The sequence below is a fragment of the Paroedura picta genome, chromosome 1, assembly GCF_049243985.1.
Source record: "Paroedura picta isolate Pp20150507F chromosome 1, Ppicta_v3.0, whole genome shotgun sequence".
Taxonomy (NCBI): Eukaryota; Metazoa; Chordata; class Lepidosauria; order Squamata; family Gekkonidae; genus Paroedura; species Paroedura picta.
The window spans coordinates 197,742,029-197,766,280 of record NC_135369.1 but is presented as its reverse complement, the minus strand read 5'-3'; the positions used below and the strand labels follow the sequence as shown (position 1 = coordinate 197,766,280).

Sequence of the window (24,252 nt, the reverse complement as noted above, 5' to 3'; positions counted from 1 at the left end):
CCTGTTTAAGGAATCAGAGCCACACACCTAGACCACGAGAACATGCATGCACCTGGGAGGGGGGAGTTCACTGGTAACTTTAGAATGAATTTATTTTTCTTAACCAGATGGACAATGGACATCTGATTGTTGTGTATATTTACAGCTGATATACATTTATGATGATGTATTGTTTTGTTTTTTATAATCTAGCTTCAAAGCCTCTTCCTAAGATCGGGCCTTGAAAGGGCCCCCTCCCCTGGCCTCTGACCAGGCAGCTTAAGGTGGCTTTGGGCGGCAGCTCACAGCCAGATCAAGTGGGCCAGGCGGGGGCTGGGAGGCCGTTGTCACCCGGCCAAGAGGCCCTCGTTAGCAATCCCTCCACCCATGACCCTTTGCCCAGGGCCTCTCCCCTTAGCTGCTGCTGGCTCCAGGCACTGAGGTGTCTGAGAATAAAGAGGCTAGAGTCCAGGGATGGAGAGCGGGAGCTGCAGGAGCAGGGCCAATCAGGGCAAAGCTGGCTGCACCATGATTGGCCCTATTCCAACTTGGACAGCCAGACACGTCCCACCACCTAGGCTGTTTCAGAAATATATAGAGGAACAACAATGGATAAGGATGTTTTTACCCACCCTGAGCCTCTGGGGAATGACAAATTATTGTTGTAACTAAAAAGCTGCGCTTTTTCTACTTGCTCAGAGGCAGCCTTACTGAGATGGGTTACATGACAGGCTAGGTTTTGTAACTTGGGCTGGGAACACACTTTTACATACATGCAAGGACATATGTGGCAGGCACTCGGCTTGCCCAGCCTTCCCTTTAACGAGGAAGCTCAGGCACTTCATGCCCTGGCTGTTGTGGGTTACCCAGGCTGCGTGGTCATGGCCTGGTATTTTTCATCCCTGGCATTGTGCCAGTGATGCGAGGGATATGTCTCATTGAAAACAAGAAAGGGAAGGGAAAAGAGACAAATGTAACCTGTAAATCCTTCTTTTGGGATGCTCACAGATTTTACTTGTCTTGGAAAGGTTTGCAGAAGACTATCTACCTGGTGCTTGCAAATTCTGTCAGATCACAATATAGACCCAGGATATTTGTGGCTCCTCTGGGTAGTTCAGACTTTCATTCATCCTTCCTGACTGAAAAATGTTTTTTTGTTTATGGATATTTATGTATAGGTGGGTCTGATTCACACCATGTCGTTTTGCTATAGGTCATTTTGTTACCTGGGCATATTTTGTGTTATTCATAGCATTCTTGTGTATTGTCGACTGAGATTTTGAATGCATCGTTTTTGACTGACCTTTAACACTGGGCAATAAAATGTGTATTTAATATATTGCAATGATAATAATTTTTGGACTTCTCGACTTCTTGAGGATATGTCCCATTGCCTTTTGTGATGCCTACCAAGCAATTCTTTTTTCCGTGTTTCAGCTGATACCTGGCACAGCCCCCCCCCCCCCCGGCCAAGTAACATGGACTGTCCTTTAAATTGTTGAGGCACCATGCCATAGGAGGTGTGTTCAGAGTTTTGTGATTTTAGTGCAGGGGAAGGACTGATGCTCAGAGGAAAGAGCCTCTGCTTTGCAGACAAAAATCAAAATAGAATGAAGGAGAAATACAGATGCATCTTCAAATTCCAAAACTGTATATATACAATTAATGTTTTATAGAATACAACAGCAGCTCCTTCCCCAATGAAGCACAGACAGATTTTGCTTTTGAGTAAAACTTAGCTACCTTCTCAGTATTTACCTGCTAGATAGACAATAAGAATTTCTGTTCTTCCTGGAAATTTTCATAAAATGGGAAGATGCCACAAAAATCTACATGAAGAAAACAATATAGAAGAGTGTGCTGTATCGTTTCTGATTCTTGCCTACCACAAGGGCAATTCTGGTCATAATACAGGGTTCTTTGATATTTCCCTTTTAAACCAATCAGAAGGGAGAACATTAAATCACACCTGAGAAAAAGCTAATCTTGTTTTCTGCACTAAAAGATTCCCCAGATAGTTTGCTGGTGCAAATTGCTTGTGCTCTATATAATGGCAACTCCTAGTAATGCTCAGGTGCTTTTGTCTGGGGCAGCAGTGCCCTCTGTTCTTGGTGCTTAGGGAGCAACACTGAGAGGGCCTCCGGAATTCTGGCCCCACTGGTGGACCTCCTGATGGGACCTGGGTTTGGCCACTGTGTGACACAGTGTGTTCAACTGGACTGACCATTGGCCTGATCCAGCATGGCTTCTCCTATGTTTGGGGCAACGATACTCTGCATTTTTGCTGCTTTGGGCCAACAATTGGAGGTCTTCTGCAGTTGTGGCCACATTGGTGGACCTCCTAGTGGCATTTGGGTTTTTGGTTTGATCCAACATGACTTCTCTTACGTTACTTCCCCATGCCTCTGCTTAGGACATCTTTGACCAGCTGGCAAGGTCTCTGGCTCCCAGTATCCATGGGCATGAGTACATCAAGAAGGCCATTCTCTGCATGCTCTTGGGAGGGGTGGAAAAGGTCCTGGAGAACGGAAGTCGCCTTCGAGGAGACATCAACATCCTGCTCATCGGTAGGCCCTGAAGGCCAGACTAGTTTGCAAAACTTCCAAGGGAGATTCAAACTGGGCGAAGGCCGGATTAATCCCATCATTTGGGACTCCTAACTAGATGCTGTTGCATTCCGTTTCAGGGGATCCCTCAGTGGCCAAGTCTCAGCTGCTGCGTTACGTGCTGTGCACAGCTCCCCGGGCCATTGCCACAACCGGCAGGGGCTCTTCAGGTGTCGGCCTGACTGCTGCAGTCACAACGGACCAGGAAACAGGTCAGAAGCAGACAGACATGCTAGTGTGGGTTGTGTGTGGATAATGTGGTGGCATTGCGTGGAATACTCTACTGTGAGTTTGGCTGGGGGTTGCACAGGAGCAGTACTATGGAATACCTGTGGCAGGTAGAATCAGTCAGTGCAGAGCAGTGTTGGCCTGCTTAATGGGGTTGCATAGTTTATGTTTGCAGGGGCCTTCTGGGTGCCCTGTGATGTCCCTTGGGACCACACTAGTCAAGATGGTGGGAAGCTCTGGTTACCTCTCCCAGTGCATTTTTTAAAAATCAGAAGCAGCACAGAGAGGAGGCCAAGTTGAGGCCATATTACTAGACGGAGGCAGGGTTTAATTTTCCCCCCAACCAGCTTGCTTTCCACGGCACTGGCTGCTTCAGGTGTGAACGGCTGCTTTGGCCGCCAAAGCACCCAACCCTAGGCAGAACACTTCAGGGTTTTTGTAAGCAGCCCAGGACTCATATATTCAGTGCATTATAAGCCACTTTGCACTCGATACAACTAATAAATGTTTGAACAATGTAATTAAAATATTTTTGAGACAGAATTATACATGTTGGGGTTGGGGGTGCTCAGGTCTAGCGGGGGGAGGGGTCTGTGTTTTGCTTCGAGGCATAGGAAGAGAGGAAAATGATGCAAGTAAATGACTGGCTATGTCAATGGTGTCGACGGGAACAATTTGGATTTCTGGATCATGGTCAACGATGTCAATATGAGGGACTATTATCAGGAGATGGCATGCACCTCACAAGGGAAGGAAAAAGTATTTTGGGGAGAACCCTTGCACACCTGTTGAAGAGGGCTTTAAACTAGACACAAAGGGGAGCTAGATGTAAATTCAGAACTTGGTGTGATCGCAAGATCTGAACATGAGAAGATTTCAAATCTACAGGGAATGTTACATAAGCAGGAAACTACGAGCTTACAAAGAAGTTCAAAAACCAAAACCATGAGATACACAAAAGATGGACTATGATGTCTCTACATTAATGCATAGAGTATGGGAAACAAGCAGGAGGAACTAGTAGTAATAGAGGAAGGGGGCTATGACCTAATAGGAATCACTGAAACTTGGTGGGATAATACAATTGGAATACTAAAATTGAGGGGTACAATCTATTCAGAAGGGACAGACAAGAAAAGAAGGGGGGAGGTGTAGCAATATATGTTAGGAATCTTGTGAAGAAATACAGGTACCTGAGCATTAAAGTTTAGTTTAGTGTATTTGGGTAAATATAAAAGGAGTAGGAAAGGAGAATTGTATTATTGTGGGGGTCTGCTATAGACCACCAAGCCAGTAAGAGGACTTGAATGAGATACTGCTAGACCAACTTACACAATTTTCAGAAAAGGGGGAAACAATGGTCATGGGTGACTTCAATTACCCAGATATCTATTGGAAGACCAACTCTGCTAAAAATGCAAACTCCGTTAAATTCTTAACTTGACTTGCCGACAGCTTCATTTCCCAGAAAGTAGAGAGGAGAACCAGGGGGTCTGCTATTTTAGACTTGATTCTCATCAATAGGAAGTGTCAGGATCAGTCCCTGTTCTCTGCCATGATTACTGTTCAGTGAACCTGTCTGACTCCATCTTGGTTGCTGTGTATGTGCTCTGTCCTTGTAGCCACAACGTTCCCATGTAACCAAAACCCCTGCTTGTAGTTTTCCTTTGATTCCCCCTGCTTTGATTCTTGCCTTTTCACACTGCATATTCCCCCCCTACTGTGAAACAATGTTGCCCGGTTCCTGCTGTTCCTGTAAACAGCTTATCAGCTAGCCTGAGGCGCCGGCCTGACCAAGGCCACGCTAACTTCAACACCTTTGGCAGGAAGCCTGGGATGGCACCTGTGTGAGGGGTCCCCCCCTCCCTTGGGAACGCTCAAGTTTTGGGCGGGAGATAAGTATTGATAAGTGCCTGCTGTTCGTGTATCGAACAGATTTGACTTCTCACGTTACAGTGATCTGAGCTACTTCCAATTAAAGCTTTCTTCTTATAGAAGTTTTGTTGTGAGTTTTGTCAACGCTTGACAGGAAGAACTGGTAGACAAGGTGGAAGTAGTGGGCACACTTGTTAGCAGGGACCATGTGCTTTTGGAATTTTCAATCGTGGGAAAGAGAAAACCTTTACGTAGTCGTACATATAGACTGGACTTCAGGAAAGCTGATTTTCACAGACTTCCCGTGGTCAGAAAGACTTAAAGAGATGGGAGTCCAAGAGGGCTGGGTGTTCCATAAAACTGAAATACTGAAGGCTCAATCACAAACAATTCCCTTGAGAAGAAAAGATGGAAGGTGCCTAAGGAAGCCAGGTTGGCTCCATAAATAGTTGTCAAAAGATTTGAGGAATAAAAATAGTCATTTAAGAAATGGAAGGAAGGACTTATTACCAAGGATGAGTATAAACAAATAACCAATAATTGTAGGGGGAGTTTTAGAAAAACTAAAGCTCAATATGAGCTTAGGCTAGCAAGAAATGCTAAACATAGCAAAAAAGGCTTCTTTAGTTATATTTCAAGCAAGAAAAAGAATAGGGACACCGTAGGGCCAGGACAAGAAAGTGAAATTATAACAGATGATGAAGAGAGGGATGAACTGCTTAACTTCTATTTCTCCTCAATCTTCTCTTGTGAGGGAAATAATGATCAATGTGGCAAAAGCGTAACACAACACTCGGTCCTTGAGCAGCTGGAAGTGAGAGCTGTGATTTCTAAGATTCAGCATGGGTTTCGCAAGAACAATGTAACCCAAAACCAAAAAAGGAACACAACCCAACCTTTACAAGTGGGAACTCAGAAGTTGAGCTGTACAATAAAATATTATAAAAACAGTAATTATTGTGGTGCACAATTTAAAAACAATAAAAATTACATAAAAACTATACAGAACTAACTGCATATAAGACCAAACACGTTTCGACCTACTGGGTCTTCAGTGGTCAGAATTATAAGAGAACAAGTCATGTCAGACAAACCTTATCTCTTTTTCTGAGAAAGTGACTACCTTGCTGGATCAGGGGAATGCCGTGGACATAGTTTATCTGGATTTCAGTAAAGCTTTTGATAAGATTCCACATGATATTCTTGTTGACAAGTTGGTAAAATGCGGTATGGATCCTAATTCTGTCAGGTGGATCAATCACTGGTTGACAAATCGTACCCAGAGGGTACTTGTTAATGGTTCAGCATCTTCTTGGAAAAGAGTGACAAGTGGAGTACCCCAAGGATCTGTCCTGGGGCCTGTGTTGTTCAACATATTTATAGAATCATAGAGTTGGAAGGGGCCATACAGGCCATCTAGTCCAACCCCCTGCTCAACGCAGGACTAGCCCTAAGCATCCTAAAGCATCCAAGAAAAGTGTGTATCCAACCTTTGCTTGAAGACTGCCAGTGAGGGGGAGCTCACCACCTCCTTAGGCAGCCTATTCCACTGCTGAACTACTCTGACTGTGAAAAACTTTTTCCTGATATCTAGCCTATATCGCTGTACTTGAAGTTTAAACCCATTACTGCGTGTCCTCTCCTCTGCAGCCAGCAAAAACAGCATCCTGCCCTCCTCCAAGTGACAACCTTACAAATACTTAAAGAGGGCTATCATGTCCCCTCTCAACCTCCTTTTCTCCAGGCTGAACATTCCCAAGTCCCTCAACCTATCTTCATAGGGCTTGGTCCCTTGGCCCCAGATCATCTTCATCGCTCTCCTCTGTACCCTTTCAATTTTATCAACGTCCTTCTTGAAGTGAGGCCTCCAGAACTGCACACAGTACTCCAGGTGTGGTCTGACCAGTGCCGTATACAATGGGACGATGACATCTTGTGATTTTGATGTGATGCCCCTGTTGATACAGCCCAAAATGGCATTAGCCTTTTTTACCGCTGCATCACACTGCCTGCTCATGTTTAGTTTACAGTCCACAAGTACCCCAAGGTCTTGTTTACACACAGTGTATCCCCCATCCAGTAGGCATGCTTTTCATTTTTCTGACCCAGATGCAGAACTTTACACTTATCTTTATTAAATTGCATCTTGTTCTCATTTGCCCATTTTTCCATTGTGTTCAGATCTCGTTGAACTCTGTCTCTATCTTCCGGAGTATTTGCCAGTCCTCCCAATTTGGTGTCATCTGCAAACTTGATGAGTAGTCCCTCCACCCCCTCATCTAGATCATTACTAAATATGTTAAAAAGTACCCGGCCAAGCACCGAGCCCTGAGGTACCCCGCTACTCACCTCTCTCCAGTCTGATGAAACACCATTGACAACAACTCTTTGAGTGTGGTTCTCTAACCAATTCCCTATCCACCTAACTATCTGAAAATCCAGATTGCAGTCCTTCAACTTATCCATCAAAACATCATGGGGAACCTTGTCAAAAGCTTTGCTAAAATCCAAGTAAATGACATCAACCAAATTTCCCCGATCCAGCAAACCTGTTACTTGGTCAAAAAAGGAAACCAGGTTGGTCTGGCAGGACCTGTTGGAGACAAATCCATGCTGACTTCCTTGGATCACCAAATTGTCCTCCAGATGTTTGCAGATCGCTCCCTTTAATATCTGCTCCATTATCTTCCCCACAACAGAGGTCAGACTCACTGGTCTGTAGTTTCCCGGGTCATCCTTCCTCCCTTTTTTGAAGATCGGAATAACATTTGCTCTCTTCCAGTCCTCCAGGACATCTCCATTCCTTAAAGAGGTTCCGAAGATGATGGACAAGGGCTGTGCAAGTTCTCTGGAAAGTTCTTTGAGTACTCTCGGGTGCATTTTATCCGGACCAGGGGATTTGAACTCATCCAGTGCAGCTAAATGCCTCTCGACAACCTCTCTATCCATGTTAACCTGCCACCCAGACACTGTCCTTTGGCTATGGCCATCTCTAGATGTGCCTAAACACTTTGACCTGTGGGGAAAAAACAGATGTAAAATAGGCACTAAGCCTTTCTGCTTTCTCTGCATCTTCCGTTAGAGTTTGTCCATCCGCACCCAACAGTGGGCCTATTGCCTCCTTCACTTTACGTTTGCTCCTCACATAGCTGAAAAATCTTTTCTTGTTACAATGGGCTTCCCTGGCCAATCTTAGCTCACCTTCAGCTTTGGCCTTTCTTATGATTGATCTACAGTGCCTAGTAACCTGTAGGTACTCTTCTTTAGAGCTCTGTCCTTCCCTCCATTTCCTGAACATTTTCCTTTTCTTTCTTAGTTCCTCTTGAAGTTCTCTGTTCATCCCAATAGGCTTCTTAGAGCTCCTGCAGTGTTTTCGTCTTTCTGGGATAGTCATTGATTGAGCATGCAATAGCTCCTGTTTGAGTAGCGCCCACCCTTCACATGCTCCCTTTCCTTCCAGCATTGTCGTCCATGGTATGACACTCATCATGTCTCTGAGTTTATTAAAGTTTGCCCTACGAAAATCCAACATCCGCGTCAGGCTACAAGCTTCCTTGGCTCCCCATCTCAAAAGGAATTCTATGAGGACATGGTCACTTCCCCCTAGGGTCCCCACCTCCTTCACCTCATCCACCAACTCTTGCCTGTTGTAATGATTTATAAATGATTTGGATTTGGTTGAGGGATTAGAGGGGATACTTATTAAATTTGTAGATGATAGAAAGCTGGGAGGGGTAGCAGACAGAATCAGAATACAGGATGATCTTGATAGGCTCAAGAAGTAGGCTAAACTGAATAAAATGAAGTTCAGTAGGGACAAATGTAAAGTTCTGCATTTAGGTAGGAAAAACCAAATACACCAATATAAGATGGGGGAGACTTGTCTTGCCAGTAGCATGTGCGAAAAGGATCTAGGAGTCTTAGTAGACCATACATTGAACATGAGTCAGCAGTGTGACTCAGTGACTAAAAAGGCTAATGGGATTTGGGGCTGTATCAAACAGAGTATCGTGTCCAGATCACGGGAGATGATGGTACCGCTTTACTCTGCTCTGGTTCGGCCTCACTTGGAGTACTGTGTTCAGTTTTGGTCACCACAGTTGAAGAGGGATGTAGACAAACTAGAACGTGTCCAGAGGATGGCAACAAAGATGGTGAGGGGTTTGGAGACCAAGACGTATGAAGAAAAGTTGGTCTGTTTAGCCTAGAGAGGAGACAACTGAGAGGGGATCTGATAACCATCTTCAAGTATTTAAAAGGCTGCCATATAGAGGATGGAACAGAATTGTTCTCTCTTGCCCCAGAGGGACGGACCAGAATGAATGGGATGAAATTAATTCAAAAGAAATTCCATCTAAACATCTGGAAGGAGTTCCTGACAGAGCAGTTTCTCGGTGAAACAGGCTTCCTCGGGAGGTGGTGGTTTCTCCATCTTTGGAAATATTTAAACAGAAGCTAGATAGCCATCTGGTGAAGAGGCTGATTCTGTGAAGGCAAAGGGGTGGCAGGTTACAGTAGATGAGCGATTGGGATGTGAGTGTCCTGCATAGTGCAGGGGGTTGGACTAGATGACCTATGAGGTCCCTTCCAACTCTATTATTCTATAAAAAGGAATATATTGAGTGGCCCTCGTTTTTCTATTCAGGATGGCGGTAAATGTCGTTGAACTACTACTTTAGTGGTTTTTCTCTTTGTTATTGTTTTTAGGGCACATTAATCAATTATTAATTAGCATCACACCCCTCACAGTGTCTCAGAGAAGCTAACAAGAGTAGGTTTTACAATAAAACCTGTAAATTAAATAATAAAATTAAATAATAAAAATGCTCATTAAAATACCATTTCGACATCACAGCTCCTCCATAAAATCAACAACAAATCACAGTGGTCCCAGAGTGGGTTTATTTGGGCGACCCAGGTGAAGATGGTAAGATCTTTACCCCAGAGGTAGAGGGGGCAGTATAGCGATGGTTAAAGAGGTCAGGGGGTTTCAGCTTGGAGAAACAATTGAGGGGTGACCTAATAGAAGTTTACAAAATTATGCCTGGGATAGAGAAGGCAGAAAAGGTGTACTTTTTGGGTGCTTGGGGGGCCACAGTGGGGTTTATGGGGTTCTGGCCCCATTGGTAGATCTCCTGGGTTTTGGCCACTGTATGACACCCAGTGTTGGACTGTGTGGGCCATTGGTCTGATCCAACGTAGCTTCTCATTCTAGTGGTTAAAAGTGGCAGCCTCTAATATGGAGAACTGAGCTTTATTCCCCACAGCCAGCTGGGTGATGTTGGGATAGTCCCAGTTCTCTCAGAGCTCTCTCAGCTTCACCTACCTCACAGGGTGTCTGTTGTAGGGAGAGAGGAAGGGTAGGCGATTGTAAGCTGCTTTGAGACTCCTGTGGGTAGTTAAAAGCAGAGTATGCCAAGCCAGCTGTCCTTCTCATGGGGGTGGACAGAACCACAAAGTCTTTAGTTGTGTTTCCACTGTTTCGGTCCTCAGGGGAGCGCTGCCTGGAAGCAGGGGCCATGGTTCTAGCGGACCGGGGAGTGGTGTGCATCGACGAATTCGACAAGATGTCCGATATTGACCGCACGGCTATCCATGAGGTGATGGAGCAGGGCCACGTGACTATTACCAAGGCAGGCATCCAAGCCCAACTCAACGCCCGCTGCAGTGTCCTTGCGGCTGCCAATCCAGTGTACGGAAGGGTAAGGGCTTCATTCAGTGAGTTTTGCTTGTGAAAGTGTTGTGAAAACACATTTGGAGCCAGGCTCCTGATTTAAGCCAATATCAGTTTCTGAATATGAGAATAAATTTGCATGAGAGCCTTCAGGGCAGAGTAAACAGGGAGGTTTTGGTTAGAGTCGGTTCGGAGAAGCTGGTTTCCTGTATAGGCCGTTAGCCTTTATTGGAAATAAGCCTTCTGTTTCCTTTGAATAATCATTCAACAGGCTTGTAGATGCATAGTAACAGTATGAAGAATAATTCTCATAGAGAGGGCAGGCTCTTTTCTTTTGGTTCCAAATGGTCCAGTCATGCACTTTTTGCTCTTCTACTGTGGATCAACATGGCTGCCATCCTGAAACTTGACAGAAGGGAAGCCTGAGACAGTTAGCTTTTGAAAAACACGAAAACGGAAGTGGAGAGAAGAGAATGGAGGCCTAAGCTTTGGCCAGCATTCCTCTGTATTTCCAGCGCTCAAAACAGAACCACACTACCTTGTAAGTTGAGACTGTGTGTGAGAGGTACCTGGGTGTACCTTGTTTTGGATTCAGAGGCTATTGCTGAATCTCTCTTCCACCATAAATATCCGGTTCCTGCCTTCAACCGTATTTTCGCAAGGTAGACTTGACCTCGTTCTTTCATCTTTTCCAGTATGACCAGTACAAAACTCCCATGGAGAACATCGGCCTTCAGGATTCCTTGCTCTCCCGGTTTGATTTGCTCTTCATCGTCTTGGATCAGATGGATCCGGAGCAAGATCGGGAGATCTCAGACCACGTCTTGCGGATGCACCGTTATCGAGCAGTTGGCGAGCAAGATGGGGACGGTGAGTCTTAAGCACCTCTTTTCCCCACCTGAGAGGGTGAATGGGAAAGTGTTCCTCAAAATAAGTACTGCTTTCCTCACAAGACTATATTGGCCACAACTGAGAGACCTGTTGTAGAAGCAGCATGTCTGGTCCCGCCTAAAAGGCACTGAAATGAATATCTACAGAAGAATTGGTGTTTAGGAGCTGTGCAGAGGGTGGGATTTGAAAGAGAACCAGAGTAGAATTTATAGCTTGGGGTCTGCAACATGACGCCCGTGGGCACTACAGTGCCCTCCAATATGTATCCTGGTGCCCTGTCTCCTCTGGAGATGGAAAAAGGTTTAGAAAATGGGAGGGGCTTCTGCTTCACAGGGCTTTTGATCTGCCCCTGAAGATCTGTCTGGCTTGTGCACATTATAACATTGTTTCAGTGGCAAATATTTGATTTATTCTTTCTTACAAATCTTGCCCCACATGTGTTTTTAAATATTACCCATCTTCTCCTCTGCAGCTGAGCTTCCTGTGTGTGTGAATACACTTTCTGTGGCCCCTGTTTTGTGGTTGTATCAGAATTCCAAATATGCCTATTGATTCTCAAGAAACTGGAGACCACTTGGTGTAGTGGTTAAGAGCACCAACTTCTAATCTGGCGAGCTGGGTTTGATTCCCCCTCCTCCTCTACATGCAGCCAGCTGGGTGAACTTGGGCTAGTCACAGCCCTGATATAGCTGTTCTGACCGAGCAGTAATATCAGGGCTCTCTCAGCCTCCCCTTCCTCACAGGGTGTCTGTTGTGGGGAGAGGAAAGGGAAAGCGACTGTAAGCCGCTTTGAGACTCCTTCTAGTACAGAAAGGTGGCATATAAGAACCAACTCTTCTTAATCTCAGGGCTCTCTCAGCCTCACCTCCCTCACAGGGACTGTAAGCCGCTTTGAGACTCCTAGTAAAGAAAGGTGGCATATAAGAACCAACTCTTTTTCTTCTAGTCTTACCGGAACTTCGATACAAGAACTAGTTGAATAACTAGTTTAAGAACAAAGTAGAAACACTGAATTTAATTAGATGCCATAATTGAGTTTCTAATTAGTGATAACCCGAGACCCTCTGAGCCAGTGTGGTGCAGTGTTTAGAGCAGTGGACCCCAACCTTTTTCAGGCCAGGGACGGGGGCGATTGGGGAGAGGGAGGCTCAGGGACCGGAGGGGGGGGGGAGAGGGAGGCGTGGGCACCTGTCTTAAGTCTTAAGGTCTAGAAGAGTTGGTAATAGGATGAGCTAGATACTAATATTTTAAAATATTTTAATATAAAATTTAAAAAATTAAAGACATAAGAAAGGTGTATGTGTCTTAACCCAAAATAAACGGGATGCATAGCCAAAAACTTAATGAAGTCAGAATGCGAGAGTCCCAATAGTTCTACCTCCAAACTTAAAACATACATTTGACCAAACTCTAATAAATGCAAGTATTTTGCTCCTAATTAGATAAAAATCCAATCGGAGCCTCAAAGCAGAGTTAAATCACACCATTCGCTCCAACCTAGAGCACAGGTGACTTTGACCAAGCACTTTTCAACCATCTGCCCTTCCTCAGTGTCCAGGCAACGTTGCAAACCTCACCTCCAGCTGCGCTGCCCACGTTCCCGCGTGCAAGGGAGCCAGGGGAGCAGATGAGCTCCGCAGCGAGCAGCTTCCACATGGCCGTCATCGGCAGAAAGTGCCGCACTCTCAACCGTCCCGAAGAGGAGGCCGGGTTTGAGAAGACTCCCCTGCACTCCCAGGCACTGTCTGCAAAATCCAGGGAGCAAACCAAGCTCCAGAATTTGGCTCCAGAAGCACCTGGAAGACTAGCTCAGATTCATTGCAGGCGTGAGCTTTCGTGTGCCTGTGTAAACTCACGCCTGCAATGAATCTGGGTTGGTCTTCCAGGTGCACCTGGAGCCAAATGTTGTGGTGTTTTGCAGACCAACCCGGCTGCCCTCTTGCAAGCGCTGAAACAATCCAGGATTTTTGATCCAAAGAATTCCCCTTTCCGGGCTTCGCTCCCCAACAGGGCTGGCCAGCCTCCTCCGTTCCCCTGCTCCCCTCGGGGGGATCTCTTCTGCTGCCCTGCCCTTGCAAAACCACCCCCACAAACACACAGCGAATGAGCAACACCCCCAGCAACACCCCCTACTCCCGAGGACGGGAGCCAGGAAGAAGAGGGGCGACTCTGCAGCAAATCGTGAGGAGGGGGACTCCGAGGAAGCTCCCCCTAGTCCCCTCTCAGGGCAAAGACTCCCGTTTTCCCGCGGGCATTGCAAAGAGGGAATGGCCAAAGAGTTTTTGAAGAGCAATAACAAACACGGCAAAAAAAGAAAAAAAGCATCGACGGCTTTTCAAACAGGTCCTGCTTCTGCTGCACCCAGGCAAGAGAAGTGCGAGTCTTGGGGAGAAATAAGTCAGCCCAAGACGGCGCGAGAGGTCCTCGCCTTCCTTTCCACCTCTACGCCCTGTTTTGCAAAGCGGGCTCACTCCATGCGCACTGCCTCGAGTCGCATTTAACGCGCAGTCAGCAGAGAGGGTGCATTTTAGTGGCATCGCAGGGAAGGAATCAGCAATTCTCACGCTGCCGAAAAAGCCCTCGGTACTGTGAAGCCTGCAACCCGGTACTGGTCTGCGACCCGGGGGTTGGGGAACACCGGTTTAGAGTATTGGACAAACCAGATAATCTGTAGATTTCTGCCATGGTGTCCGCGGTGCCATGTGGGGATCACTGGGTTTAGGTTAGGTTCTCGTACATCTTGCTAATTCTTGCATTCTAATCCTTCCCATGTCCTTCCAGTCATGCCTTTGGGCAGCTCAGTCGAGCGCCTGGCCACAGAGGACCCTGGCCTCGCAGAAGAGGAGGAGCAAGAGCTGCAGGTGTACGAAAAACACGACGATCTTCTGCATGGGCCGAGGAGGCGGAAGTAAGTGCTGGCAGAGGTATGATGGGTTGTAGCCTGCTGTCCCCAGTGCTCCAGGCATCTTGCAAAGTACTTTGAGCACTGTTAATTGAATGCACAGAAGTAGAACTGAGCTCTCTCAGGCCTACAGGAGGCTGGCGCTTTTCTGAAACCCTCACCATTTCCCTGTCTGTGTGGAAAAGAGAAGCCAGAAAAATCTAAGAGCCCCGCCAGGCCAATTTGGCACAGAATTGTGGAGATAAACATAAAATGGCCCCCGTAGGAGGCAGAGCCCCACATGCACCAGAAGCCCCAGTTCAGGGGAGGAGAAGGGAAATTAAAAAAACAGTTTGGGAAAGGAGGTGTGAGAGAATAAAATCAGTGCTGGTGATGTCTGTTTTGTCCACCTGCTGATTGGGGCTGGGTGCATGCCATAGTCCCCCTAAAAGCCTTGCTCAAGAGAGAGACTGCTCCTGATCGCTTTGGTTTGTCTGACAGAGAAAAGATAGTGAGTGTGGAGTTCATGAGGAAATACATCAATTTTGCCAAGATGCTCAAGCCGGTGCTGACCGAGGAGGCAGCAGCCTTCATAGCCAAGTCCTACTCGGAGCTTCGTAGCCAGGAGCAGGTCAACTCCGAAGTTGCACGGGTGAGTAATTCGGCTGGGTACTTTTTGACTGGGTTGCTGTTTGCAGCGTGCAGCCCCTGAAGTCAGGGTGCTGGCCTTGGGACTCGGAGCACTATGAGCAGAGCCATGGGAGCAGAGAGCAAATTCCCCGCCTCCCTCCTTTCCCAGCCACATTTTCTGCCCCTCTCCTCGATTCACACTCCTTTGAGTGGGTGGGCCCCAAAAGGGAATAGTGCATGGAACAAACTGGGAGTCTTCAGTAGGGTTGGGGAGAACTGGCCCACAGCCCCCATTCCTCCTCTGGAAACAGAAAAAGCTATTCTGGTGGAGGAACTGTTCAGCAGTGGGAGGAGCTGCCTGAGGAGGTGTGGAGCTCCCCCTCACTGGCAGTCTTCAAGCAGTGGCTGGACAGAGACTTCTCCTGGATGCTTGAGGCTGATCCTGCACTGAGCAGGGGGTGGGACTAGATAGCCTGGATGGCCCCTTCCCACTCTAGGATTCTATCACTGCTGTTGCACTGATAAATTGGCACTCGAACCACTGTTCACCACACCAAATTGTTTTTAATTAATGCAAGGGAATCCAAGTTGTAATCCTCATTCAGCCCTATGGCATTAAGGTTTGCATGAGATAGTGGTTAAGAACAGCAGCCTCTCAACTGGAGAACCAGATTTGATTCGCCACCCTCTTCCACACGCAGCCTTGGGTTAGTTGCAGGTCGCTCAGAGCTTTCAGCTTCACCTCCCTCACAGGGTGTCTGTTGTGGGTGGGTGGGCTATCATAAGTCATTTTGAGACTCCCAGCTCTTCCTCCTTTTGGCTGGGGAAGTACTGAGGAGGGATTTCCCAAGCAAAGACCAAAAGGTCAAATTATCCACCAGGAAATTGCCAATTCCTGGGGTGGGCTTGGATGGGAATTGGGGCTGGGTGTATTTGTTCTGGTGGAGCAAGAAGCAGAAGACGTTTAGATAAAGATGGGATTGTGAGGCCTTCTGGAGCAGACCACTCTTGCAGAAAAGTTCTGGTTGCTGTGTGGGGAAAGGGAAAGATTAGCAATTAGGGGCTCCTTCCCCAGTCAGCTACAAGGGTACTTGCTGGACAAAATGGAGCCAGGCTGGAGGGTACCTTTTCCCCTTGACTGCTTGCATGCAGATGTTGGTATTCAATCTCTGGGGCCGAAACAAACACATTTTGGTGTTTCCTAGGCTTGGAATGGCCGATTCGGATGCCGCCACACACAACCCTAATTTCCAGTGCAGAACGCTGATGGCCAAGTAGTGGGGTGCAGGCATGCTTCAGGAAGGACGCTTGTAGGCCAGCCTTCCCTTGGGGGGAGGGAGGAGGAACCCTTCCTCCTCTGGAGACAGAAAAGCTATTCTGGTGGAGGAATTGGGGTTGAGTTGCCTTGAGTCTCTTTCCGGTAGAGAAAAGCAGAGTATAGAACCCAACTCCTCTGTTTCTTCTTCTGCATCCACAGTTACTTGCTTCTGCTTGCCATGAATGTCTGCTTTGTGCCTGTTTGTGTTTGTTTTATCCATCAGTTGCTAAACAGTGATCTGCGTTGCTTTCCAGACTTGCCCCATCACCGCCCGTACACTCGAAACGCTGATCCGTCTCGCCACCGCGCATGCTAAAGCTCGCATGTGCAAAACAATTGAGGAGGTGGACGCTAAAGCTGCTCTGGATCTGGTGCAGTTTGCCTACTTCAAAAAGGTGCGGAGACAGGCTTGTTCTTCATGAGGAAAGCCATGCTGAAGGGCAGATATTGAGAAAGAGTTGGCTTGTGTCTTCCGTGGATGTAGCTTTTTGTCTAGCCAGTGTGGTGTAGTGGTGAAGAGCAGCAGACTCTTAATCTGTTGATTCCCCACTCCTCCATAGAGTGGAAGTCCATCGGTAGCTATTAGCCACAAGGTATAGGTGGAACACTGTCTGGGGCAGGGATGCTCTTCATTCTTGGGGGGACAGTGGGAGAGGTTCTGGAGTTCTGGCTCTGCTGGTGGACCTCCTGAGGGATACAGGATTTTGGCTCTGCTGGGTGGCACTGATCCAACATGGCTTCTCTCTTATTCTTATGTTCACACAAGGTGAGCTGGGCTGATTATGAAGTTTAATTGACTTACCAAAACCCCTTCTCATCGCTTGCCTTGAAGGCACCATGGCCCCGGGGGTCCCTAGGAGTCAGTAGTGACTGGATGGCAATCACAGATGGCCACCCAACTATGGGGGGGTTCCACAGTTCTGGCCAGTATTCCGGCACAGTGTTTTGAAAGTGTGCCATTAGTCATGTGTGCCGGAGTCTGCAAAGCCACCCAGAGCTGTATGGAAGAGCGGTATAAAAATCTAAAATAAAAATAAATGATTAAATAAAATAAAAATGGAGCTCTTCTGCCAGGTCTGTGGTTGAGGCCAGGGCGGGAGGAAGATCTGATTGGGTTGCCCCTGGTGCTAAGCAGGGCTGGGTCATGTTCCATTGATGGCCAGCTCTCCCAACTCCCTTATTTAGATATGTGTCTGGGGGGATCGGAGAATTGGATAATACCGCCATGTTTTCACTCTGTTTTGGTTTTATCATATTTTATGTCCCGTATTGTTTTAATAGTGCTTTATTGGGGATTTAGTGGAGACCCACCACGAGCTGTTCTTGGGAGTGGTCGGAAATAAATTTTAATAATAACAACAACAATCTTTAACCCTCCCCCCGCTCCGGGGCAAGTGGGGAGGAGTTAGGGCGGGCCCTGTCCGGGATAAAATCTTGGAGGGCCCAATCAGGAGCCGCGAAGCTCCTGATTGTACCCTCCGAGTGTCACTCGAGGGCCAAGCAGCCAGTGGGGAGCCGCGCGCGGCTCCCCATTGGCTGGTTGGCCCAGCCTTGCCTGGGCCGGCCGGGGAGTTGCCGCTCAGAGGAAGAAGCCTTCCCCAGCGGTAAGTCCTCCGGCCGGCTTCCCCTCGCCCAGGGAGCCTTTTGCCGGGCCCTGGGGCAGGCTCGCCTGCCCTTGGGCCCGCCAGAAGGCCACAAAGCCCACTCCCGAAGTCCTAAGCCTTCTGCCAGGCCCTGGAGCAGCCGAGCCTGCCCCTGGGCCCAGCAGAAGGTCCCAAGACCACCTACCTTCCTCTGTTCCTCCCTTCCTCCCAGCATTCCCTTTGCCCTTTCCTTCCTCCCAGCATTCCCTTTGCCCTTTCCTTCCCTTCCTCCCAGCATTCCCTTTGTTTTTCCCTTTCTCCCTTCCTCCCTCTCTCCCATCTGCCTCTTTCTGGCTACCTGTTTCTCTCCCTCTTCTTCTGTCTCTATCTTCCTCCCTTTCTGTCTGTCTTTCTGTCTCTCTCCTTTTCCTCCTTCCTTCACCCCATCCCTCCACCCACCCATCATGCTAGGGCCCGCTGTATTTTGCCCACAGCGGGCTTAATATCTAGTAATAATAATAAACCAATAACAATAACAACAACATGTTTGGTCCGCTGACCATGGAAAAGACATAGCGTCTGTTGTCCTCAATTGCGCCCCTCCTTAGTGAAAGCGAAAAAAACGAAAAAGCCAGGAGGCTGAAAGTCACTGGTGTTTCCTCCTCCTTGCCTGAAACGTCATGTGAGCCGGAACCCCCCTCCAGCCCCTGGGGCAGATGTATGACCTAGTTATGGATTCTTTGGTTTCTGACTTATTTCAAAGGTTCTGGAGAAAGAAAAGAAGCGAAAGAAGCAGGCCAGAGATGATACAGACCAAGAAACAGATGAAGAAGCCGAACAGGAACCTGAACAAAGGCAGAAAAGGAGGTAGGCAAGTTTACTTGGTGATGTTTCCAGAGGCAGTTTACCTTGAAATGTATCAAGGAATTCAGTTTTGTCCCTGACTGATTGGGGGAAGAGTGCTCTGACTGGGGTAGTCCAGGGAAGCTTGAGCCTGTCAGATCTCAGAAGTTAAGCCTGGCTGACTCTGGGTAATCCTTGGATGGGGGACCTTCAAGGCTTTGGGTGGTAGTTCCTCCAAGGGCCACTTAGGGGTCATGACATGGAGGCAGAAAATGACATGCCACCTCCGAGCAAACAGGGGAGAGGGGAATAAACTCAACCCCAAACCTTCAAATGTGTGTCAAAATAAAAAATAATAAAATATTTATTATATAGTAGACACATACAAAATTCAAAACATTAGGGGTCTGAATGTCAGACAGTACAATTTACAAACATTCCTGGTGTGTGAATATGTCCTTTGAGCCACACAAAACCAGATGCCTTTTGGCTTCAACGGCCTTCCTCAGTGGTTACAAATACTTTAAATATACATAGATTACATTCAGAGAGCCTTGCATATTTTTCATAAGCAGGTGTTGTCCTCTCCTATGCTGTGTGGTTGGGCAAAGAATTGCTTATATATCAGGCTTTGGGGTCCTCTTCATGTTGCCTGTCCTCACACAACTTGGATCTGGTAGGGAATTGCTAATTAGTGCTTAATAAAAGAATTAAAGCATCCGCTTATCAGCTGAGCCGAAGCACAGGACACTGGTGCCTCAAAAGCGGTTTCTTTAAGGCAGTGGTCCCCACCTTTTTATCACTGGGGACCGGTCAACACTAGACAATTTTACTGAGGCCCAGGGGGGGTAGTCTTTTGCTGCCTGAGCCCTTGCTCCGCTTGCTTTTCCGCCGGTGCCCTTGACTTCCTGCCACTCATTGGGGAGCGCTGCCAGCAGCAGCTGTGCGGTGCTACGCCAAGGGAGAGCCCCAGTCATGGCGGCCGCTGGAGAGCACCAAAAATGAGCCAGCGGCAGAGTGGCAGGGCAGCACCTGAGGCAGCAGCCGGGGAGGAGGATGCTTATGAAATGAGCAGTAAATTAACACAAGTACAACTGTTTCAATGGTGTTCAGTTTGCAAATACTCAACTAATAAGAATTAAGGTAAAGGTATCCCCTGTGCAAGCACCGGTAATGTCTGAGCCTTGGGGTGACGTCCTCTAGCGTTTTCATGGCAGACTCAATACGGGGTGGTTTGCCAGTGCCTTCCCCAGTCATTACCGTTTACCCCCCAGCAAGCTGGGTACTCATTTTACCAACCTCGGAAGGATGGAAGGCTGAGTCAACCTTGAGCCGGCTGCTGGGATTGAACTCCCAGCCTCATGGGCAGAGCTTTCAGACTGCATGTCTGCTGCCTTACCACTCTGCGCCACAAGAGGCTCTAATAAGAATTAGAGGAACCTAAATGCTTGTCTAGCAATATTTCTATTGACCTCTGTCCTTCTTTAGAAGGAAGACACGTTCCAGTGATGAGACGGGGAGAGAAGGGGAATCGTATGATCCCTATGACTTCAGTGACACGGAAGAGGAAATGCCTGAGGGTAAGCAGCCTCTGACCCTTCTGCGTGTAGCGGACCAATTGGAGTCAAGCAGCCTTTTGTGAGCAATGAGCCATCATGCTGTGGGATCTGGCAAGAATCCTGGCAGCAGCGTACAACTGCCTTTCTGACACCTGCTCCACCAAAGGGGATCTTATTCTCTCTGGCTTTTGTTTTCTGGAGTGGTCCCTGGAGACACTTGGCAGGGCAGGTGGGTAGAAGGAGCCGTGAGGCTTTCAGAGGACAAAAGTGTCAGCTGCTGGCTGGTGGGCCTTGCTTAGGGGAGCCATTTGTGAGAAAGGTGAGTGATTTCAAGGAAAGTGTAAAGTTCTGCATCTGGGTCAGAATGAAATGAAAAGCATGCCTACTGGATGGGGGATACACTTCTAGGTAACACTGTGTGTGAACGAGACCTTGGAGTACTTGTGGATTGTAAACTGAACATGAGCAGGCAGTGTGATGCAGCGGTAAAAAAGGCAAATGCCATTTTGGGCTGTATCAACAGGGGCATCACATCAAAATCACAGGATGTCATAGTCCCATTGTATACGGCACTGGTCAGACCACACCTGGAGTACTGTGTACAGTTCTGGAAGCCTCACTTCAAGAAGGACGTAGATAAAATTGAAAGGGTACAGAGGAGAGCGATGAGGATGATCTGCGGCCAAGGGACCAAGCCCTATGAAGATAGGCTGAGGGACTTGGGAATGTTCAGCCTGGAGAAGTTGAGAGGGGACATGATAGCCCTCTTTAAGTATTTGAAAGGTTGTCACTTGGAGAAGGGCAGGATGCTGTTTCTGCTGGCTGCAGAGGAGAGGACGCGCAGTAATGGGTTTAGACTTCAAGTACAACGATATAGGCTAGATATCAGGGGGGAAAAATTCACAGTCACCGAGTAGTTCAGCAGTGGAATAGGCTGCCTAAGGAGGTGATGAGCTCCCCCTCACTGGCAGTCTTCAAGTAAAGGTTGGATACACACTTTTTTTGCATGCTTTAGGACAGAGGTAGTCAACCTGTGGTCCTCCAGATGTTCATGGACTACAATTCCCATGAGCCCATGCCAGCAAATGCTGGCTGGGGCTCATGGGATTTGTAGTCCATGGACATCTGGAGGACCACAGGTTGACTACCCCTGCTTAAGGATGCTTTGGGCTGATCCTGCATTGAGCAGGGGGTTGGACTAGATGGCCTGGATGGCCCCTTCCAACTCTATGATTCTGTGATTCTATGAAAATTGTGGCTGTATGATCTCTCTAGCAGCAAAGGGTTATCTTGTTTTAAAGGAGGGGCCCAAGGTGACACTGAGTAGTTGTTCTCTACAATAACTGGTGTGGATTACTTTTGGTTGTCATGCATGGCAAATGAACAACATAGTTAGGATTAAAGCAGTCTACTCATTTAAAGCATGTTCATATACCCTTCTGGCAATAACGGATTTTCCATTTTCTCGTTTTCCTTACTTGCATATTCCTGTTGCTTCAGGATTCTTTTTTTGCTATTCTGCATGTGTTTTGCTCCCATGTGGTTGAATTGATATTACTTGGCTTTATCTCCTGCAGATATAACCTGCAGGTTTTTATGCCAAACATAACCTGATGTAATAGAAAATGAACCACCAGGGGGAGCAAACCATGTGCAGAACAGGGAAAAAGGAATCCTGAAGCATTAGGCATTCACAGAGGAAAATGAGAATGGGGAAAAACCCTTAGTTGGTGCAATTCCAACCCAACCCAGGGTTCTAATTTTTCATTCTCTTATCTCTATCTGGATGAGCAAGAGCAAGCGGATATAGACACAGCCAGTTCAATCTAAGGTGGCCAGCTCCCTCCTGGCAACTGGGGGGGGGGATGGGGAGACACTAGGACAGGACAGGAGGCACAGCTGACATTGCAGTCAGAGTAGTTCAGCAGTGGAATAGGCTGCCTAAGGAGGTGGTGAGCTCCCCCTCACTGGCAGTCTTCAAGCAAAGGTTGGATACACACTTTTCTTGGATGCTTTAGGATGCTTTGGGCTGAACTCCAGAAGTGCCTGCAGACTCAAAAGGTTGCCTCCCCCCTGTATAGTGTAACAGCAGCACAATGCCATATAACGTAGTAGAAGAAGAAGAAGAGTTGGTTCTTATATGCCGCTTTTCCCTACCTGAAGGAGGCTCAAAGCAACTTACAGTCGCCTTTCCTCTCCCCACAACAGACACCCTGTGGGGTGGGTGAGACTGATATAGCACTGATATCACTGCTCGGTCAGAACAGTTTTATCAGTGCCATGGTGAGCCCAAGGTCACCCAGCTGGTTGCATGTGGGGGAGTGCAGAATCGAACCCGGCATGCCAGATTAGAAGTCCGCACTTCTAAACACTACACCAAACTGGCTGCCACCAGTCAAAACTCAAAGCAACTAGTTCATTGCTAAAATGAGATTTGAACCAAGCACTCCTGAGTTTTGGGTTCTAATGCTGGTGTGTGTTGCTTTGTATTAAAACACACGCCCAGATGAACAGAGTGTCAGATCCCTGTCGACTTTCTCAATGAACACCCTTGGCATTAGCAGCAAAAGCAGTTTATTGAGGTAGCAATATGAAGCTCATGGTTATCCTTGCTGAAACTAATTTAACAGGCAATACATTGTCCAGTGTAGCCCCCAAAACCACACCCGATCCCAACCGAGAACAGGCGTGTTTCCAGGAAAAGGCAGGCTTCCCTCTGTTCCCAGGAAGAAGTGCATCAACTAGTCCTGTGCCCAGGCGCGCATTTGCAGGGCTGACTCAAGGCCAGCCTCACCGATAATGTCCAGGTTCTCCTCTCGCACAGCTCCATCCTCCCAAGAGAAAATTGGGAAATGAGCAAGCAAAGCAATAAAAACAGTTACCATCCGTTAACTTTCCCAGACCCCCTCCCCACAGCTAGATGACAATACACAGAATGACGGGACGCTGATAAATGGCAACACCAAATTATCACGGCAGGCTAATCCTGAAACAGAAGACATCTCTTTTTAACACTGTTCTTGATATTTCCAGTTCAGGCACGGACACCCAAGTCTCCTGGTCCTGTACCAAGTGGAGAGACCAAAACAAAGTTGGATGAATCTAGGTGAGTCCTCACAGGGGAAAATGCTTGGGGGGTTTTGGTTGGGGGTTTTAACGAGTTTTTTGGGGGGAGGGGGGTTTTGCTTGCTTTTTTTGTTAAAGCAGGTTCATGGCTGCCCTTTCCAAGCAGAAGATCCGAATCTTTCATGATGGGGCCCTACAGCCAGGGTGTCACTAGATCTTTGGTGGGACATGGTATTGTGGAATTTCTAACATGGCTGAAATGATGCCCTTTTCAGAGTGGCATAGTCAGTGGATTAGGAGACTGAGGTTCACATCCCGCTTCTCCCATAGAAGCTTGCTGGGTGAAATTGGGCCTGTCACAGACTCTCAGCCTGGCCTATCTTGCAGGGTTGTGAGTGGAGGAGGGAAGAGCAGTGCTTGCTTTGAGTCTCAACTGGGGAGAAAAGCAGGATATCAGGAGGAAGAGCAGAAGTGTTTGTTTTTATCCCCCATTTTTCACTACATGAAGAAGTCTCAAAGTAGCTTCCAATCGCCTTCCCTTCCTCTCCCCACAACTGACCCCCTGTGGAGGAGGGGAGGCTGAGAGAGCTCTGACAGTCTTGTCTATTTATTTTACAAAATGCATATCCCACCTTTCAGCTCTTACAAGGATCACCAAGGAGGTTCACAATTTAAAACATACATGATGAAATTATACTTAAAGAGCATTGCAATCATACCCCTCCCCAGCCATACTTGATCAAAACGCAGCATAAGGATCTTGGCTGTGCTAATGGAAGTTAGCCGTGGGAGCCATTTTGTGGTTGTGTCCACCTCCGGTGGCAGCCATTTTAAAACTAATTTTAAAACAGTTAAAATGCATCTAAAACAAGACAAAAAATACATCTAAAACATGATTTTAAAAATCAGGGGAGGAAAGAACATTGAGGGAACACCAAATGAACCAAACGTTTTCACCTACTTGTGGAAGAGGGGAAGGGAAAAGGGCAGGCAAATCTCGCTTGGCAGAGTTCCAGAGCTTAGGTGCCATGAGCGAGAAGGCCCTGCCCTGGGTTGCCGCCTGCCTCAAAGGAGGGCCTCTGAGATGACTGTCATGGTTGGGCAGGTTCATAAGGAACT

The 24,252-nt window shown here is 47.4% G+C and overlaps 1 protein-coding gene across 1 annotated transcript in view; it reads left to right on the top strand.

Annotated features, from left to right (window-relative positions):
* Positions 1-24,252, top strand: part of MCM3 (minichromosome maintenance complex component 3) — a 56,723-nt gene that overhangs the window by 26,127 nt on the left and 6,344 nt on the right. Inside the window, exons 7-16 of the mRNA XM_077315966.1 lie at positions 2,393-2,546; positions 2,666-2,797; positions 10,182-10,390; positions 11,058-11,232; positions 14,035-14,161; positions 14,636-14,786; positions 16,337-16,477; positions 18,429-18,532; positions 19,997-20,088; positions 23,101-23,173. Of these exons, the coding sequence (XP_077172081.1) occupies positions 2,393-2,546; positions 2,666-2,797; positions 10,182-10,390; positions 11,058-11,232; positions 14,035-14,161; positions 14,636-14,786; positions 16,337-16,477; positions 18,429-18,532; positions 19,997-20,088; positions 23,101-23,173 (1,358 nt within the window). The remainder of the gene's footprint in view (positions 1-2,392; positions 2,547-2,665; positions 2,798-10,181; positions 10,391-11,057; positions 11,233-14,034; positions 14,162-14,635; positions 14,787-16,336; positions 16,478-18,428; positions 18,533-19,996; positions 20,089-23,100; positions 23,174-24,252) is intronic.